General features: G+C 43.1%; 1 protein-coding gene across 2 annotated transcripts in view; it reads left to right on the top strand.

Annotated features, from left to right (window-relative positions):
• The window catches only part of Wasf2 (WASP family member 2), a 70803-nt gene that overhangs the window by 30068 nt on the left and 19272 nt on the right, over nucleotides 1-21463 (top strand). Inside the window, exons 1-2 of one of the 2 annotated variants that reach the window (XM_052716714.1) lie at nucleotides 15553-15736; nucleotides 17080-17252. In XM_052716714.1, coding sequence (XP_052572674.1) covers nucleotides 17123-17252 — 130 coding nt within the window. In that variant the 5' untranslated portion in view covers nucleotides 15553-15736; nucleotides 17080-17122. Of the gene's footprint in view, nucleotides 1-15552; nucleotides 15737-17079; nucleotides 17253-21463 lie in introns of those variants that run through there. The other variant, XM_052716713.1, reaches the window with a different exon arrangement.

Raw genomic sequence — 21463 nt, 5'->3', positions numbered from 1 at the left:
GGAATGCGCCACCACTGCCTGCTGGCCTCTGTAGCACGAATCTTAAAAGGTCTTATTAATTAAATCAAACCTAAGGCCAGTTATTGTGGTGAATGCTGGAAGATCAGAGAAGCAGAACAAGCCACAGCTACCTCACCTTGCCAGTTCCTCAGCTGATTCTGCTTCCTCAGACTGGAAACCTCAGAGTCCTCATCCAGAATGAATCTCAGCTGAACTGCTGCTCAAAAGCCTAAAAGCTTAACCAGCTAAAAGCTTCTAGTTTCTGGTCTTCACGTCTTATATACCTTTCTGCTTTCTGCCATCACTCCCTGGGATTAAAGGCTCACTTTCTGAGATTAAAGGCGTGAGTCACCATGCTTAGCTGTATCCTTGAACACACAGAGATCCAGGTAGATTTCTGCCTCTGGAATGCTAGGATTAAAGTCATGTGCTACCACTGCCTATCCTCTATGTTTAATATTGTGGCTGTTCTGTTCTCTGACCCCAGATAAGTTTATTAGCGTGCACAATATTTCAGGGAACACACCACCACCACAGGCCTCAAACTCTTGATCATCCCACCTCAGCTTTCTGAGTGCATGAATTACAGGTGTGAGCCACAACATTTGACACAGATCAAACTGGTTAATTTCTTTTTTCCTCTGTTCTCATTGATGTTCCCTGAAAGTTTTGGAGCCCACTCTCAAAGCAGTTCATAGAGACTTAGCTATATACACAATTTACTTACTGTTGCTTAACAGAAAAAGTACAAACCAAAGAACCGGGTGGCTGCACAGAGAAGAAGATGTGATGACGGCGGCGGCAAACTCGGGGCTAGGCCCAGAGAATAAAGAAGAAGAGTGCCGGGCGAGTCCCAGAAAGCTGATTGGTGAGCACAGAGTAGAGACTAGGAAACAGAACATGTGGACCACTATGCCATTACATTCTGATAACAGATTTTGTATTAGATTATCTTTCCAAGTAAAATTTTTGTAATGATTGGAATGCGACACAATTTATCTTTTGGCTTTTTGTCCCACTTAAGCATTAGAATTTTACACAGACCTTTTAACATAATTCATGGCAGATAGGAAATACCAGTTAAGTTTGGGCAGGTAGGATATAATTAGGCCTGTCTGAAGGAGTGAACTATTCCTGGCAGAGCTGTTTGTGGGTAAAACTGCAACAAAACCCAGTAAAGTACAGTACAGTTTTATACACATACACATGCGTTTTAAGAGAGACATCATTTACATTTTTCTAAAGTCAAAGGTTAATTTAAAATATTAATGCTGAAAAGATTAATTTAAGATACTAAATCTACTAGGCAAGAATACATGTACATATTGTGATTACTTCCTTTTTTAAATTAAAGTAATTGGATTATATTTAATGAGCTATTTACATTTAATAATTTAAAAAGACATCTTTTCAGTATGCCCTATAAGAGATGAGGGAAAACTCATTTCTGATTTTAGTGTCTTGACTTGGGCTAAAACAACTATATTTTTAGAAAAGTTGCAAGAATATTATTTTAAAATATACATATGTAGTTTAAGAATTACCCATAGGAATATGTCTTGATTCATTGTTTAAAAAAAAAAGAGAGATTAGATGCTTTTTAGAAGAAGTCCCTGGTGAAAAGATGTGACAAGTTGAGCAGTGAACAGAGACAGAAGCCTAAAGTGACTCTCGGGGACCAGGAGATAAAAGTAACCAGCAAAGTGACAGGGCTCCGGGTGCCTCGCTGTCGGAAACAGGGGCTCGCTTGCTTTATCTATCTATCTATCTATCTATCTATCTATCTATCTATCTATCTATCTATCTATCTATCTATCTATTTAGAAAAGCAGCATGTTTGAACGTGCCGTCTGAGGCTGGCACTTTAAATGAGCCGGTGTTTATGTTGTTTAAAGTCAAAGATGTAAAGCCCCTGAGCAGCTGGCTAAAATTGGGTGCAGAGAGGGAAGAAGCAGCGTGTTATTCTCATTAACACCACTTTCGTTCTAGGATAACTGTGTCAGGAAGCTTTCCTGTGCTAGCATGCAACTTTTAAGGGAGAAGGTAGTAGTTTGGGGCTGGGGCACTTATATTCTACAGTGAGAAACTGGAGCATATTTATCTGGCTGTGTGTTGTATGTATTTTGTGGGTAGTTAGCAGTGTGTTAGGGGAGGACATGAACTTCACATGGACCTGGCTTTCTTTTTATTTTTTATTTTTTGGTTTTTCAAGACAAGGTTTCTTTGTATATCCCTGGCTGTCCTGGAACCCGCTCTGTAGACCAGGCTGGCCTCAAACTCAGAGATCTGCTTGCCTCTGCCTCCCAAGTGCTGGGATTAAAGGCATGTGCCACCACCACCTGGTAGACGTGGGATTCTTTTTTTCTCTATTTGTTTTTGTTTTTAGCCCAGAATGGCTGAAAGCTCCAGGTCCTTCTGCCTGCAGCTCTCCATACTGGGATTATGAGACCCTGACCTGAAGTCCAAAAAAGCAAGAAAAGGAAAAGAAAAAAAAGAGATGTATAATAAATACATAGCATATTTTCTAGATTTGACAAATTTTTATTGTCCAAACACTATATACTGGGCATGTCCTCCCTATAATCCCAGCAGCTAGGTGACTGAGTCAGGAGGATTGTTATGAGTTCATAGCTAGCCTGGGCCATAAAGCAAAACCCTCTCTCTTAAACAAACAAACAAGCAAGCAGACAAACAAACAAACAAAAAACCCAAAAATCCATCCTAATAGAAACAGACACTACAGAGTGTAAGCATCTTGTGAACCTACCTTCTGCTGGGTTTAGTGTGCATACTGTAACCCCAGTACTAAATAAGCCAAGTTGTAGGGTCACGGGCTCCAGGTCAGACTGGACTAAATAAAGAGACTTTGTGTAAAAGTGAAGGGGAGATCCCATTCTTGCCTCCAGTTAGCTGTCAGGTTTAGGAGTGTTTTGTTTTTCAACACAGTACTCATTATTACAATATATATACATGAATATATCACACTCCTAAATTCTTTTTACCAGTGCCTCTTTATGACTAAAGCATTGCAGAACTAGAGTGGAAATCATTCTTGGCTTAAACAGGAAGCACAGACCTGTGACACTGAGAAAAGGGAAATAAAAATGGACCCTGACCATTCTGTAAATTCAGATGCATTTTCTAAACCATGAAGCAGGGTGAGAGATCTGAAGCAAAACAGAGTTTTGCTGTACTAAAGAGACAGTGACTGCAGTTTAAGGGAAGTTGAGGTAACTGGGAGACATGCACAAAAACTGTTATAACAATCTTTTTTGTTTCTTTGGTTTTTTTTTTTTTTTGAGATAGGACTGACTGTACTAGAACTTGCTCTGGAGACCAGCCTGGCCTCAAACCCAGAGATCCGGCTGCCTCTGCCTCCCGAGTGCTGGGATTAAAGGAGTCCCGCCCCACTAGAACTATCTTTGTAGGGTTCACTTGAGACTTTGCTGACCACATATGCTCTTGTAAGGCCAGTTGGTGAAGTAGTGACCAGGAAGCTATGAACTGAGTTGTTCCCAGACATGGAGTTCTATCAGCCAGTGTACAGTCCATGTGACCTACTGAGGGCATGAAATGGAGTTCCCAAAGGGCCATATCTTAGTATTGGGGGTAAAATGTCTTGAAAGACTACCCTAGTCCTGCCCTGACCAAATTTAAAGACAGTCTTCAGAATAAAAACTTAATTGGCTAACAGGACAAAGGCCAACACTCTGAGAAGGAAGACTGTCATGTTGGGTTCCCAGCATTGAAAAATCACAATGTCCAGCATCCAACCAAAGTTATGCAGGGGCTGGAGCTACGGCTATTCTCCCAGAGGTTCTAGGTTCAATACCTAAGACCCACTTGGTGACTCACAGCCACCTGTAACTCCAACTCCAGGGTATCTGGCACCCTCTTATGGCCTCCTTGGGCACCTGACACAAATGCACACAGACATACATTGCAAGCACTCAAATTAAAATTATGTGCACAAAATAAACAAATGTGTGTGTGTGTGTGTGTGTGTGTGTGTGTGTAGCGTATGTAGTTCAGTTGGTAGAGAGTTTGCCTAGCATACATGAGGCCCTGGTTTCAATTCTCAGCATTCTTTGAGTCCATAAATGAGTCAAAAAATAAAGTTAAGTTTAAAAAAAAAATGAACGAAATATGAAAATACAAGGAGACCAGGGGATGGGGAAAAGGAAAAGATACTGACACATGATACACATTTATGAAAATGTTGTAATGAAACCCATTCTTTTGTAAAATGGATACATGCTACTTAAAATTTACATAGCATTCAAGAAGATACCATCTATAACTAGAAGAAGTAAAAACAAAAAAATCAGCTAGTTGAAATAGACTCAGAGCTGTGTGGTGGTGCACGCCTTTAATTCCACACTCAGGAGGCAGAGGCAGGCGGATCTCAAGAGTTTGAGGCCAGCCTGGTCTACAGAGTGAGTTCCAGGACTCAGACAGAGATGGTTTAGCATGATGGCACAAGATTGTAATCCCAGCTACACAGGAGGCTGAGGCAGGAGGATGGGAAGTTCAAAGCCTACCTAGGTTTTAGAACAAACTTAAGGCTAGTCTGAGCAATTCAGTAAGACCCTGTTTCAGAATAAAAATTAAGCCGAGCAGGTAGTGTATGCCTTTAAGTCCAGCACTTGGGAGGCAGAGACTGGCAGATCTATGAATTGGAGACCAGGCTTGTCTAAATAGGGAATTCTAGGACAGCCAGGGCTATTAAACAAGACCCTGTCTCAAAACAAACAAAAATCAAATTAAAAAGTAACAAGAAGGCAGGTATATAATTTAGTGGTAGTGCTTTTGTCTAGAGTGCAAATACCCCTAGGTTCAATCCCCAGTACCATCAAGAGAAACAAACCGGACAAATGATAAATTAGCAGACAACAGTATTAAGACAGCTGTTATTAATCCCAGCATTTGGGAGGTACAGGCAGGAAGATCAGGAGTTTAAAGTCATCTTTAGTTACCTAGGGAGTTCAAGGCCACCCTGTGTCACATAAACCTTGTATCAAAAACAAAACAAAAACTCCAAACCTATATTTTTTATGTGTATGGGTGTTGTGCCTGCATGTATGTCTGTGCACTATGTGCATGCCTGGTGCCCTTGGAGGCTAGAACAGGGCATTGGATTTCCTGTAATTGGAATTACAGGTGGGTATGAAATACCATGTGAGTGCTGGCAACCAAACCTGGATCCTCTGCAAGAACAGTAAGTGCTCTTAACCACTGAACCATCTCTTCAGCCACAGAAGTTACCCATACTTACACTACCACTGTTACTCCTATTTACTGTTGCTGTCATTTCAGCGACCTACACTCTGCTTTCTCTTTGAGATAGGTTCTCATTGTGTAGTCCTGACTGGCCTGGAATTCTCTGTGTAGACTTGTGTAGCCTTGGCTGGCCTGGAATTCTCTGTGTAGACTTGTGTAGTCCTGGCTGGCCTGGAATTCTCTATGTAGACTTGACTGGCTGAAAACTCACAGAAATGTGCCTGATTCTGCCTCTTGAGTGTGAGGATCAAAGGCATGCACCACCCATCTGACTATAAATGTGTGCGTGTGTGCTCTTGATTTATATTCATATGGGGAGGTATATGTGCACTTGGGTGCATGTAGAGGCCAAAGGACAACCTCAAGAATGCTGTCCTTCTTGTTTGAGACATGATCTCTCTTTGCTTGGAGCTCACCATTAGGCTAGAGCGCCTGGCCAAAACCTGGGGGTCCTCCTGTCTCCACTTCCTATCACTGGGGTGCAGGCTACGCTGTCACATATGGCTGCTATGTGAGTGCTGGGGACTGAGCTCTCCTCAGCCCTGCATCATGCATTGGATATCTGTGTTTTATTTTTCTTCACAACAATCTTAGAGAATACCAATTTATCAGGTTAGGAAAGAGATTAAGAGGTTAGCCAAAGCTAAAATGTGGTGATGGAGTGAATCCACTACACACACACACACACACACACACACACATGCACACGCACACGCACACGCACACGCACACACACAAAGACATCCACCTCCCGTCTTGTTCGTGGTTTTGCAGCTTTGCCCCAGTGCTTATTAGGTTTGATTACTTCCTAGTAAACTGAGGCAGAAAAGGTATTTATAATTTTCCTCTGCTATAATTCCTATGTTTCGAGTGGTGACTAGACCTTATGAAGGGAAGTAGATGTACAGCTGCCCTTTGCTGACTCTTAGTCAGTTGCTGGCAGCTTAGCTGTTTGTGACAGATGAGTATGTGACACTTTTTCAGGAATGAATTCTTGTTGCAGCTGGCAGAATAGAATCATTGATACAGACTTGCATGGCAGTTTGCTCCATAATCTTGCTCCCTGTTGCTCAGCTGTAGCTGTGATTGCTAGGTCTCTCCCCTCTCTCCTGGTGTACAGTCACATCTCGAGACTGCTGCATCTGCTTGCTCCATGATCACACGGTGTGTTTGTGTGTTGCCCTGAGCTGTCAGCAAAACACTTGGCTGAATGCCCTTTTTGTCATCGCCCTGTAGCCTTCCTTCCCGTGCCCTTTCTCAGCTGTGTAAAGTCGGTCGGCCTCTTTTTTGGCTGTCCATTTCCAGAAAGAGCAGTCACTGCATAGAGGAGCTTGAAATAGGAAGAGGACAGATTTAATGAGGGTTAGACAGTGGGCAGGATGGGCTGAGACTCAGTGCCTGATGGGCAGGCAGTTTAGCTCTGACGGTCTCCTTCCCTCCACTTTTACACACCTCTACATCTGACCCACCAGTGGCCCCCAGATCATACTCACTGCTACTTGCATGTGCCAAGGCAGAAAGGTTCTATTTTAGTACCGTCCTCTCTGTCCCTGAAGTAGGGAAGTGAGATGGGGTGAGAGTCCTGTATAAACACCAGCTGTGGACTGGAGACTAATGAAGCTGGTAGAGGGTCCGCTTAGTATGCACAAGACCCTGGCTTCGATCCCCAGCACCATACAAACCAGACACGTGGCACATGCTTTTAATCCTGGAATTTGGAAGGTGGAGGCAGGAGGATTAAAAGTTCAGGGTCATCCTCAATCCTATCTCCCCACTGCTGAGATTGCAAGAGCTCTTTGCCCCACCTAGCTTTTTATGGAGGGGGGCTCAGATCCTCATGCTTGCACTTTATGACTAACTAAGCTGTCTCCTCAGCCCGTGATTAGGACACTTTGATACATGCATGTAATGTATTTGATCATATTCACCCCCCTGTACCCTTTCTTATTTCTCTCCACTTGAATTGATTGCCTTCCTATTTCTAATTAGTCCTCCTACTACTTCAATGTCTTACTTTTTTTTTTTTAAATGAAGCATGATGTCTAATTCCTTTAATCCTAGCACTCAGAAGGTAGAGGCAGTAGGGTCTCTGTGAGTTTGAGGCCAGCCTGGCCTACATAGTGAGTTTCAGGCCAGCCAGGACTATGTAGAGAGGAACCCTGTCTTGAAAAAACAAAAATTTAAAAAAAAATTTTTTTTTTACATTTATTAATTTTGGGTGGGTGAGTGGGTTGGGGCTTGTGCGTGCCATGGCACACATGTGGAAGCGTCTGAGGGTTTAGTCTGCAGCTCAGATAGTAGATGTGCAGGTCCAATTCCAGTTCTATGAGTTCAAGAGTGCACTGGACAGGTTATTCCTGGAAGTCAGCATTCCATACCACATCCTGCTTCCTCTAGAAGCATTCTTTCTTTTTTCCTTTTTTTTTTTTTTTCTTTTTAAATTTGTTTTTTGGGACAGGGTTTCTCTGTGTAACAGCTCTGGCTGTCCTGGAACTTGATCTGCAGACCAACCAGATTTGCCTTGAACTCACAGAGATCTGCCTGCCTCTGCTTCCTGGGTGCTGGGCTTAAAGGTGTGTTCCCTGATCCTTGATGTGTGTGACTTAATGTTTAAGTGATGGAGGAAGTCCGGTCTCTACGAATGTTAGGATGAGGGAACTTATTCATAATATGTATTTATTTAATTAAAACTGATTTAGGGACTGGCATAGTAGTGCACAACTTGAATTCCAGCACTCAGGGCAGAGGCAGGGGGATGTCTGTGAGTTCAGGCCAGCCTGGTCTACAGCGTGGGTTCTAGGTCAGCCAAGGCTTCCTAGTGAGACCCTGTATCAAAAAACAACACAAGCCAGGCGGTGGTGGCGCACACCTTTAATCCCAGCACTCGGGAGCCAGAGCCAGGCAGATCTCTGTGAGTTCGAGGCCAGCCTGGGCTACAGAGCGAGATCCAGGACAGGCAACAAAGCTACACAGAGAAACCCTGTCTCAAAAAAACAAACAAACAAACAAAAAAAACAAAAGAAACCCAAACAAACAACAACAACAAAACAAAAAGGTGCCAATATAGGTGATGAGTAGCTTTAAGTATTTCAGACCATACCATTTGACAATATGGATATTACTGGAAATAAACATTAAGTTAGGAAAGTAAATGAACTTTGTAACTGAAAATAATTTTGGCATTCAAGTGGCTCTTAAAAAGGAATTGGGCCAAAATGAGGATATGAGAAATACTCTATGGTTAAAACTTTTTTGCAATTAAAAACTAAAAAAAAATGAATAAAAGAAGAGAAATAAATGTTTATTTTTTTCAGAGCTGAGAATACAAGTCTCCATTCTAAACTTTTTTTTTTAAGTGTACACTACAGCTAAACCAGACAAAGTAAAATTTTATTCCTAATTTTCAGTCATCATTAGATTAAAAACTGGGATCCAGGTTTCTAACTCACAATTTAATGCATTGTCTTTTGGGATACCAGGTAGATCCTATTCTCCTGAAAATAAAGTCTAATTTTAGTTGCTTATGGGGAAATTTTCTAGACGAAATTAATTTTGAAGAAGATGATCCCTCAATTTTAGTTTTCAGGGCAGAGCTGTGACTAAAGCTTGCAGAGTAATAGAGGCAACGGTGAAAGGTGGACTGGCCCCCAAAGATTATAGAAAGTTTGGGGATTACCAGAGATGGTCTTTGGATTTACAGAGTGCTCAGGAGTATGATACTGAAATTTAGAAGTTGTTTCCTAGGTCAAGTCTCAGCCAAGTTAAAACAGGAAGCTTCTTTGCGCTGACCGCATATAGCCTAGAGGCCATTCCTTTATCGAGCTGGAAATTTCTTAGTTTTAGCTCACAAGCTCTCTGGCTTGGTTTTTGTAGTCATGTTTTCTCCGTCCTGCCAACTCTGTTGGACATTGTTTCAGTGACCTAACCTGATTTGTCAGTAATGCCTTGTGTTTGGAAAGAGTGGTTGTATTTGTCAGTTCAGCCCCACCCTGTGTTTCAACAGGAAGTGGGTGTGTGCTTTGAGAAAGCTTTCTTCCTTGTCCTTGCATGATAGTGAGGATTGCTGTATTCAACAGTTGTGCTTTTAAGAGTGTGTGTGTGTGTGTGCGCGCGCGCACATGCATGCAGTTACAGAATCACCTCATGTGGGTGCTGGGACTCAAACTTGGGTCTTTTGGAAGAGCAGCGAATGCTCTTAACCACCAAGCCATCTCTCCAGCCCACTGTGATACTTTAGATGTTTTATTGTACCAGCTTGGACTGTGGTAAGACTGTTGTCTGCCAGTTAGATGATGGTTTGATTTTTCAATGAACATTGGTTTTTGGAGGGGAAGGTGTTGAAGTGGGTATTGATCTAAGGTCTTAGATAGTCAAGGATGGCCTTGAATTCTTAGCTCCAACTTCTGAGTGCTGAGAGTACAGGCCTGTGCCCACACTCAGCTGATAAAACATTGAATCTGATTGAACAGATTTAAACATTTTAAACAAGGAAATTTGCCTTTTGCAAGAGGAAACTACAACATAAACGTCTTGTTTGTCCCCTTGCAAAGCACTGTTAACTATGGACAGTGGGAAAAGTTGAAGTGAAAGCAGAAGTCCTAACTGCCTCGACACAGCATCCTCACGGGTTCCTGTCCCCTCTGCCGTGATCAGTACTAAGGGCTATTTCGAAGAGGAACTGCCTTGAGAAGCCTTTTCCTGGTGATGGCTATGGTTATGCCTCATAACGGTAGGAGTCTGTAGGTGTTGTCAGTGACCTTGGCTCACTCTCAAATGCAGCATTGTTTGTTTGTTTGTTTATCTAACAGTTCAAAATGACTATCACTGCCATTAGGGCAGTCGGTAATTAGCAGGGGTTCAGAGTATGGACTGCATTGTTGCTTCCTCTTCCTCTCACACGAACATTCCTCCACCCGTGACCTCTGCATCTCCCCACAACTACCCAATGATGTTGAAAACAGAATTGGGGAAATTCAGAGAGCAGAGCTGGACTTTTCCCTGACCAAATGTGACATGTAAATATTCCATGCTAATCTCTAGTGTGCACACTTGAAGAGTCTCTTCATTTGAGGGAGATCTGGAAGACCCTCTCATCCAGCTTCACTTTCAAAATATAAATCCCATCATGGTGTCAGGGTCCAGACTGCTTGGTACACTGCCAATCCTGGCTAGGGAGGGATGGATTTGTGAGATTTTTTTATTTATGTTTGGACTTACTCCCCTAAACTGAAAACTGCTAGGGGTAAATATGAGGATAGCTTCTAGATCTGTCCTGGATATTTGGAATTGGTCCAGAGCTACCTTTTTCTTTTGAACTTCTTCAGGTATTATATTATTCCCTCAGATTGGTCTGGGACCCTCCTAGAATATAAATAACTTAACCCCAGTATTCTCTCTGGAATATTTTTGGGCCAGTTGTGTATCTCATAGGTTCTGCTAACTGACAACATCTCGACTCATCTTACCTTGTGTGTAGAACACATGGCTGTTGACCAGATAAGGGGATTGTAACAGCTTAGAAGCAAATCCAGAAGTCTTAGAAGTCAGAGACCTGTGAGGAGCGGGAGTTGGCTGAGACAGGGTCTTGCTCTATAGCCCTGGCAGGCCTAGTACAGCTTGCTACGTTTGCCCAGGCTGGCAAACTTGAGCTCTCAGTGATCTTTGGCTGCCTCAGTCTCCCCTGGAAACAGGTGTGTGCATGTCTGGCCTTGACAGTTTCTCAAAGATCATTTAGCTTAGTTCTTTTATTTTGTAGTTGAGGAGGAGACTGAAACCTGAAACCTACAAAATTACAGCTTTTTTTTTTTTTTTTTTTTTTTTTGGTGGTGTTCGTGGTGGTGATTAGACCTAGGGCTTTAGGTATATGCTAGGCAAGTGCTTTAACATTTTACCACGGGGGGTGGGGGTGGGGCTGGAGAGATGGCTCAGTGGTTAAGGGCATTGCTTGCTCTTGCAGAGGTCTGAATTCAATTCCCAGCACCCACATGGTGCCTCACAACCATCCATAATGAGATCTGGTGCTCTCTTCTGGCCTGCAGGCATACATGCAGGCAGAACACTGTATACATGATTAAATAAATCTTCAAAAACAAAAAAACACTTTACCACCGAGCTGTAGCCCCAGCCCACATCTTTGAGAGCTTCTTTGGAGGTCTGGCAGGGGAGTGCAGCTAAAACAGTCCTGGTGCTTACCTCTGGGACAGGAGAAAGCATACAGCTTTGGGAGGGACAGGCATGAGGCTGTGAAGGAGTAAGAGGACACTTGCCTAGCCAGCCTGATGAGCAAGATCACCCTGGCAATCAGTGGGGAGATGTCTCAGCCAGACCGCCCTCCCATCCTGCATCCTTGATTTAGATGGACGTAGATGTTATCCAGTTTGACCTCTTGGTCCCCTTTCCTCCTCCTCTTTTGTGAAGCTGGGGATGAACCCAAGGCCTTACACGTGCTCTATTTTTTTTTAATTGAAAACAATTTATGTGTATGGGAGTTTTGTGTGCTTTATGTCTGTGCACCTCATTCGTGCCTGGTGCCCTTAGAGGACAGAAGAGAGCATCTGGAACTGGAGTTACAGATGGTTAGTAACCGCCGTATGTGGGCTGGAAATTCAACTTAAGTCCGCTGGAAGAGCAGCTAGTGCGCTCTTAACTGCTGAACCATCTCTCCAGCCCCTAAGTTTTTATTTTTAATTATGTAGGGGGTGTAGGTGGGTATGTGCATATGTGTATGTGTGCATATGGATGCCCATGAAGTCTAGAAAAAGGTGTTAGATCCTCTGGATCTGGAGTTGCAGGTAGTTGTGAGCTACCTGGTGTGGATGCTGGCAACAATTCAGATCTCCTACAAGAACAGTGTATGCTTTCAACCTCCGAGCCATCTCTATAGCCTTGTACATATTATCCCAAGCCCCTCCCAATTTCTTCTCATAGTCTAGGAATTCCTCCCTCAGCATGCCTGACAGCTGGTCATCTGAAGACTGGGAAGATCATAATTTTATCTAAAGAGAACCATTCTGCTATAGAGCAGCTCTAGTTATAAAGAACTAGATAAATTGGAATTTACTTCTCTGTAACTTTTATGTTTTTGACAGTTCTAGTTCATTTTCTATGTAACAGCTCTCAAGATAAGACCGTCTCAAGTCCCCAGATTAGCAAACATTGCTCTATCATGTTCTTTTCAAGGAACATATGACTGAAGGGCTGGAAAGAGGGCTCGGTGGGTAAGAGCTCTTGTGCAGGCATAAGGACCCAAGTTCGGCTATCTGGCACCCATGTAAAGAAGCTAGGGTATGGTCATGCATGCCTGTAACCCCAGCAATGTTGGGTAGAGACAGGATCCTGGGGTGCTCACTGCCAGCCAGTCTAGACACAATAGCATCTTCAAGTTCAATGAAACACTGTCTCCAGGGAATAAACAATAGAGGATACCTGATGTCTGTGTGTACACCTGCACACTCACTTGTGCATCCTACAAACACCTCCCCAATAAAGAAAAATTAATATATGACTGGAAAAGACATTTACTGATTCCATTAAAAACAGGGCATTTTACTCTTCCTGTATTTAGAACTTTAACCTTTTTTAATGATGTTGGGGGTCAAACCCAGGGTCTAGTGTACGCTAGCCAAGTGTCCCCCTCTGAGCTGTGTCCCCAGCCCTCATATCTTTTTCTTGACTAAGAACTACTTTTTTGGTTCTCCTTACTTTGTTTATATTTCTCTCTAGCACTAGCATTTAAGGTTTCAGTGACACCTTTTACTAAAGGAGCATGCATGTTATCACTCTGTTACTGTAGCTGTACCGAACAGTACGGAAAGAGTTAACAGGTGGGGCTGATGGGCTTGATTCACTCCTGGAACCTCTCTGGTTTCTCAGTTCCTAAGTGCTAGCTGGGGTGTGCTGGGTCTCCGAGTCTACTCTCTCCTGACCCTGTGAAGTTTCTCAGTTCATCTTCTACCTCCAACCTTCTGCCCCGTGTAACCTTTGTCCTTGTATTAGAATGATCTGTCTAAAATGTGGATTAGACCCTTCGTTTCAGTGGTTCTTCAACAGCCAGTGTTCTCCCAATTCCCCAGTAAAGTAGTACTTCTGATGGTGGAGGAGCCTTCCTAACTAGAGTTCCGTGAGAGAATGAAAGCTTAAGGCCACTGGGCACCTGTTGTGTGTGAGATATTAACTTCTCCGGGGCATCTACAGTGGCACTCCTTATGTACAGTCTTGAGGAAAATTGAGAAAACAGTCACTGTAATCATTTCTTTTGTTCTGTGGTTCAGATGAGGAGCGCAGTTGTGAAAGACTGGAGGAGAGAGTGCTGTATTTCAGGAGGTCTAAGAGTATAGCTAGGGGCAACTTCAGGGGAAAACCCATCAAATTCATTGAAGTCTAGGGTTTCATCTTTAAATTTTTTATGTGAATGCTGCATTCAACTATGTAATATGTCCATGGTTTAAAGTGTTTTTAAATATTTATCAATGAATAGAATTCATTCAGTAGGAAGATTTGCCTAGGATCTGTGGAACTACAAATAACTATCCTCTTGCTTTAAGCACTATAGAGGGAATTTTAGATATATTTTTCAGTGTCTGTAGGAAAATTGTTGAGGATCACAATTATGAGATGTCAGAGTCAAGAGACCAACCCAACTATGTCCTAACTCCAAAACCCATGTATTTTCTAAAGGCAGAAGTCTGTTTACCAATTCTAAGTTTATTGTCATTCAAATGTAGGATTTTTTTCCTTCTGTAAAATTACTAGTGTGGTTTGGGTTATGCATAATTTCATACTTCTTATACAGGAAACAACCAATCCTTGATTATCTAAAAGAAAAACGAGCAGTTGGTACAGGTAGTTCCATATAGAAGAGAATCTTGTCTCTTTTTAATGTCTTTGCTCACAACTCAGACACTACCTGCCCTACCTCCCAAGTGCTGAGAGTAAAGACACGGGGCACCATACCCGCCAAAAGAGCCATCCTTTTAAAAGAAATAGCAGACTTGCTTTTCTGATTGTTTTGTCTTGATGGATATTAATATTATTTTTCAAAAAAAATTATTTTTCTCTCACTCTTTTAATTCTGTTTATTTATTTATTTATTTATTTATTTATTTATTTATTTGTCGTTTTTTTTTGAGACAGGATTTTTCTATATATCCCTGGCTGTCCTGGAACTGCCTCTGTAGACCAGGCTGGCCTCAAATTCAGAGATCCACCTGCCTCTGCCTCTGCTGGGATTAAAGGCATGCACCACCACCTGGCTTTGTCTTTTTTATTTTTAAAAATTTATTTTACATGTATAATTTTTTACTCTGTGTGTGTGTGTGTGTGTGTGTGTGTGTGTGTGTGTGTGTGTGTGTGTGTTACACTGCACACACATGTGAAGGTATCAGAGGACAACTTGCTTATGCATGTGTGTTTTGCCTACATACATGTAGATGTACTTTCTGAATGTCTGGTACCGATGGAGGTTAGAAGAAGGCATCAGATTCCCTGAGACTGAAGTTACAGATGTGAACCACCATGTAGGTGCTGAGAACCAAACCCAGGTTCTCTGCAAGAGCAATAAGTGCTTGTTTGTTTCTCTGTGTAACATTGACTGTCCTGGAACTAGCTCTCTAGACCAGGCTGGCCTCGAACTCACAGAGATCCACCCGCCTCTGCCTCCTGAGTGCTGGGATTAAAGGTGTGCGCCACGGCTGCATAAGTGCTTGTGGCCACGGTGCCACCATCTCTCCAGCCCCAGAAGTTGGTTCTTTGCAGCATGTGGGTCCCAGGATTGAATTTAGGTTATCATGTTTGGCAGCAACATGTTTACTCACTAAGTCAACTCACTGGCCCAACGTTCTTCTACTTTTAACCTTCTACCTCCTTTCTTGTTCTAGATTCTTTTTACCATGATCTAGAGTCATTTACGTGTTATTAAGTGTAAGTGTGCATCTTTGTACCTGATACCATTTGCTGTAAGTAGAAGACGGAAAGAGTTAAACTGGAAAGTCTGGAGTTGGGGTTAAAAACCTATTGGCTCGAAGGAGGATCTTAATAGAGATATGGAATGGAAGTCATTTCCTAAGACAGTGGACAAGTATTCAGGAAACACCTCTGTACCCCAAAGATAGGCACAGCTGCCACACAGTGACCGTTAGGGAGGCTCAAAGTTAGAAGTAAACAGCTGGTTCTTTTAGTTCCTAGGCTGTTGCTGTTGGTGACAGGAAATCTTGGTCCCCAGGCTGCTGGCTTCCTGTTTTATTTTTACTTGTAGCAGATCAGAATGTCCATAACAAGGAGCAGCCTGTTCCAAAGAGTCCCACTGCCTCTCTGTGTGTTTGTTAGTTTGGATGTTTTCTTTTGTTTTGGTGAAACAATATGGTGGTTTGGTTTTAATCTCTGCAGTGATTAGCTTGCCGTAAGCATTTTGTATTCACAAGCAACTGTCTGGTGATGAGCTGGCGTTTTAGGATTTGATGTGAGTAAACCTAATTCCTCCTCTTCTTCTTCCTCCTCTTCTTAGGAATTTATAGTTGAGTTTCTGTAGTTGCCTCTGTGCCTTTTAATTTGATGTGAATTTGTCATTTTCCCTAGCACAAAAGCTGTTAAGACAGTTTAGATTTCTTTATATTTTCCTAAGATATGAAAACAAGACCTGTCCACTGTGACTTGACTGCTCGGCTCATAACCATTTTCTCCTTAAGTTAGTAATGTAGGAATTTGGTAATCTAAATCTAAAATAATAGCTCCATGTGAGCCTGAAGTGCTGGCATGTGGGGTGCAACCTGGGGAAAGGGCTCAGCCACTAGAATGAGAAACAGTAATGGGAAAATTTGTGCGTCTGTTCCAGACACACGCTAAAGGTCTTGGCCCAAGTGTATAGAATTCAGTAGAGGAACATTGAGTGGAAGAGAGGGCCAGGGAGTCTTAAAACACAGTTGGCTCAGCATCCCGTTTGACATTTTGAACATGTAAATTTTTCCTTGATTTTCCTTCATTCCGTCAATGTACAGACTAAACTTTGGTAGTGTTACTAGATCCTGGCATCTAGTATTCAGTTGTACATTAATAGTCATCATCCAGGAAGACCTAGAGAAGTTGTATACAGAGGCTTATCAGTGGAATTACTGTTGGCAGCTGATTTCATTGTGAAGATTATCAGATGAAGGCAAGGCTGCCTTTGTTTTTTTTCTTTTTTCTTTTTCCTTGAGAAAAAGAACTTGTGTAGTTCAGTCTGGCCTTGGACTCTAGCTGAGAAGATCTGTGAATTTTTCATACTCCGGCTTCTTATGCCACCAAAATGCTGGGGTTACAGGTGTGTACCACCATGTCAAGTTTAATGCCATGTTAGGGTGGGGCTCAAACCTAAAATCTCATGAATGCTAGGCAAGTACCATATCAGCTAGGTTGCATCCCTAGCCACAGAGGGATGTTTTTAAACCTTGTAACTGGTGACCTAGAATCTGATCTGTATTGGTTGTGGATACCCCAAGGATAGGATCTGTACCACCGTCCTATGACTGCTATTTTCTTACCATGCCTCCTTACCTGGAGGACTCTTATTGGTTAGACTCTTACTGGATTTCGATGCCTCCATGACGTCACCAGTTCAGAATTTCTAAACTTATAGCAGGACTCTTTAGTAAACCTCGAAAAGGTGGGATGCTTAAACTAGAAGGTAGGTAGGGGAGTAAAGAATAAACACCAACAACAAACTGTTTCAGACCAGAGCAACCCCAGAAAGGAAGAGGAGAAGACTCACACAGCCAGTGTGTCTGGAATCTGTGGTTGAGTACTGCTTTCCTGTTATTTCTTTTTTAGGTTGTTTTTCATCATTGAGAACATTGCCTGAAGCAGGTCCACCATGCCGTTAGTAACCAGGAACATCGAGCCAAGGCACCTGTGCCGTCAGACGTTGCCTAGCGATACAAGCGAGCTGGAATGCAGGACCAACATCACCCTGGCAAATGTCATCCGACAGCTGGGCAGCCTGAGTGAGTGCCCTGGAGAGCCTGCGCTTTGCCCTCAGGGGCCATTGGTGCTCTTTATTTTGTTTCCCTCTCCTCCCTGTTCCTACTTCTCCCCAATCTGCCTTCCCTGGGTAATGTGAAACTGTATCCCCTGCTCTCTCCCAAAGAAGGGCTCTGTTTGTGGTTCATCTTCTCCCCTCTACCCTCTCTGCTTCACAAAGAAGCTGAGGGAAGGTGGCAGGCAGGCAGGGCTGCAGCAGAAACTGCAGATGCAGTGACAGAGCAGAATTCTGTGTGAGGTGGGAGGTGCAGAGCGGTGTCTGGGGTCAGGAGTGCTCCTGTAATTAGATGAGCTGTTCCATGTAGCCTGCTTTGCTAAGCCTCACATGTGCCAGTAGTCTATCTGCCCAACACCCCACCGTGATCTTCCCAAAGGGACGAAAGGCAAGCGTGCACTCAGCAGAGATTCTGGCTGACGTGTCTACCCTGGGACACATTCAGTTGTGCCGCAAGCCCCCAGGTCCAAGACCAGGGTACAGATTACTCTGAGTCTCTGGAGTATGAGGAGTTTCGCAAGCTGTGTGAACACACTGTGAGACACACGGTGGCTGGAGCCGTTCTTCTCTAGGAGGAAGACAGCAGTTAGCCCGGTCTGTTTGGGAGGTGAGGGAAATCCAGATATTTATATATAATTCTTTAATTGGCTAAATTAATGAGACTGCCTTGGGTGGGGTATTTGCATTGGTTTGGATTCCGTTCTGAATCAAGCCGATGTTTGCTTGAAGCTGAGGTATGGGAGAGGCAGATGCTTGGACTAGCCCTGCATTTGTCTGGTGCTACCCCAGCTCCCATAAGCACCTCGGTCGAAAGGCCACTTTAGTGATCTTCCTTAGAAAAGGAATTGTTTCCAGCACTCACTGCTCTTAGTGAAGGCAGAGGAATATCAGAAAGCCTGAGTTTCCTCCCCTAGGTAGTGATAGGCCCTACCTTTAAAGTAGGAGCCCGAGGAGACACAGCTCTGTGACCACATGATGTATGGAGTCTGAGACTCCTAAGCCTCTGCCTAGCACAGCGCCTGTCTCAGTTGATCCAGGACTTAGTGAACCCTGGCTGGGCATCGTCGTGGAGAGTGAGCCCATTGACAGCGCCTGTCTTCACAGACCCTGGGAGCAGCACAGCAGCAGTGAAGCCCAGGGAAGTGCAGACCTCGCTGCTTCCTGCCTCCTCCCTGCCTTCTCCCAGGCCAGAGAACAGCCAGCAGCTGCTGCTGCTGCTGCTCACTCAGCAGGAGTCCTGCCGCCCCCCCAGCTGGTTTCCAGCATTGATGAAGGCTGTTGTGGGCCTCCCCACTTGTGATCCAACCACTCCTCTTGAAGCTCATCTGAGGGCCAGGGTCAGCTTCTACCTGAGGAAACAAGAGTTCATCACATTAGGGCGCTAACTGACCCTCTGCTCATCCAGTGAACATGGATTGGAGATATATATATATATTATATATATATATATATAATATATATATATAATTTTATTTATTTATTTATTTATTTATTTATTTATTTTTTGGTTTTTCGAGACAGGGTTTCTCTGTGTAGCTTTGCGCCTTTCCTGGAACTCGCTTTGGAGACCAGGTTGGCCTCGAACTCACAGAGATCCGCCTGGCTCTGCCTCCCGAGTGCTGGGATTGAAGGCGTGCGCCACCACCGCCCGGCGGATTGGATATATTTTATATGCTTGATGCTGTGAAGATACAGAAATAAGAAGAGATGGCCCCTGACCTCCAGGAGCTCAGAATCTACCAAAAGAGACACGAGGAAATAAGTTTTGAGGGGAGAGTGGAGAGAGGGGAGCTCGTATTTGTTGATGCTGTTTTATGCCCGTTTCAATGAGATGTTGATGTAATTTCATTTAATATTCTACAAGTCTAGGAAGTTGTATTCCCATTTTTCAGATGAACAAATGAAAGCTCAGAGACATAAAATAACTTTCCTAAAGAAAAGCCAGTAAGACTAAAGGTACTCATCTATTACTTATTTTTGTATTTACTTACTTTATCCTAAGGCTCAAGTCGAGAGCCTTATGCATGTTAAGCACATGCTTTACCACAAAGTTACACCCCCAGCCCCAAAGTGAATATTTAAACTTAGCTAAGAGTTATTTGCTTAGTCACTAATTCTATCCCTACCAGTAGGGTCTTTGTTGACTTAACCTAAAATATTTTTAATTAAATTGAATTAATTAACTGACTTATTTTTTGAGACAGGGTCTCACTATGTAGCTCAGTCCGGCTTCCCATTTGTGACCCGCCTGCCTCAGCTCCCGAGTGTTAACATTACAGCTGCCCTGTGAAGTCTCAGGTGAACTCAGTGCCCAGCCTTCCCCTGGCCGCCTCCTTTCAGTATAGATCTGTCCTGTAGCCAACAGTGGTATGCCTAGAACATACATTTCACCTTTCCTTTCTGTAATTCTGAACTTTGAAATTTTTATTTTGAGACAGGGTGTCATGATGTAGCTCAAGCTGGCTTGGAACTCACTGTGTAGCACAGGCTGGCCTTGAACCTCCCAGATGTTGCAGCACTATTCCTGGTTCTAATTTGGAATTTTGTTTGTTTGTTATTGAGACACGGTTTCCTGTACTTCAGGTTGTCCTTCATCTAGACGTGTAGCCAAGGATAACCTTATACTCCAGATCTTTCTGCCTTCACCTCCTAAGTGCCAAGACTACAAGCATACCACCAAGCCTAACCTAGCCTTGGAATTTTTCAAAAGTTGTCCATTAATTCGTAAACAAATTTTTTCCTGCTCCTCTTTCTTCTCTTCCTCTCCTACCACTGAGCTGTATCCATACATAGCTCTTATTTACTTATTTATTTATTTATTTATTCATTCATTCATTCATTCATTCATTCATTCATTTATTTATTTTGAGACAGTGTCTTGCTAAATTGCCCAAGCTGACCTTGGCCTCAGTCTCCCAAATAGCTAGGATTATAGGTGTGTGCCACTGGCCCAGCTTAATAAATGTTTGAAAAGTACATTTTTTTTTAAATCTCCTTTTGCTCCTCGTGATGGAATAATGTAAATTCTTTGGCCTGGTATAAAGGCCTCTTCAAGCCCTATCTTCCTTTCCACGGTTCTGTATCCATCTTCTCCAATTTTGCACTATTGAAATAAAAATTCTGTTCAAGTGGAGAAGCGAGGATCAATGCGATGGCCCTGTGGGTAAAGGTGGTTGCCGCCAAGCCCAGCAGCCCGAATCTAGTCCCTAGAGCCCCCATGGTAGGAGGAGAGAACCAACTCTCAAAGGTCATCCTGTGACCTCCAAGGGCAAGAATTCCCTGCCTTTGCCTCCTAGTGCTGGGATTAAAGGCGTGTACCATCATGCCTGGCTTCTAGACCATCTTCTTTGACACTCCCACCTCCATTGTCATCAATGTGGTATTGGTCCCTCACCCGAGTACTAGACGCCCTTGCTCTTACACAGAACAGTTTCAGCTCAGGGATGACTGGACATACTTATTACATACCTGTATTATTGCATATCCCATAATACAAATTATCTTTCTTTTATTACTAAATTACATTTTATTAACAAAATGTCTTTTATTTATTCTTTTACAACTTCATATATGTAAACAGTGTATCTTGATCACATCAACCATGTCCCAGATTCCCCCTCCTACACTCCCCAGGAACTCCCAACATATCCCACAGACCAAGCTGGCCTCAGACTCAGAGGGATTCCTTGTCTCTGCCTTCCAAGATCTAGGATTAAAGGCATTCACCACCATGCCCAGCCCCAACCAGCACTTTTGATCAGTATTGTGCCCATCCTGGAGGGTGGAACCCCATTTGAGTTGCTGGGAAATTGTGCTCTATTGGAGTTTGCAGCATTATGGGTAGAGGGATGGCACTCTCACTCAGATTTCAACAAGAGGAGATGAACCGTTTAAAAAATGAGTTTGACCAGTTTATGCTTCCACGTAACATTCCACCTGAAGAATTTGCTAAGAGGCACTTGGGGGAACCACCTGAAGACTATTCTGAAAATTTTTGTAAAAGGAATATACTGATGGATATTGGGTCTGTCTAGGTAATGTCTGGATGAGAGAAATTCACCTTTGGACTTGGCACTTTTCTTTTGATTACTTAAATTTATTTATTTTTAATTTTACTTTATGTGTACAGGTGGTTTGCCTGCGTGTTTGTGTGTGCACTATGTGTGTGCAGTGTCAGTG

Source organism: Peromyscus californicus, unplaced genomic scaffold, assembly GCF_007827085.1.
Source record: "Peromyscus californicus insignis strain IS unplaced genomic scaffold, ASM782708v3 Scaffold_5__1_contigs__length_169319896, whole genome shotgun sequence".
Lineage (NCBI taxonomy): Eukaryota > Metazoa > Chordata > Mammalia > Rodentia > Cricetidae > Peromyscus > Peromyscus californicus.
Note: the sequence above shows the minus strand (reverse complement) of the source record. Positions and strands in the feature narration are given on the sequence as shown.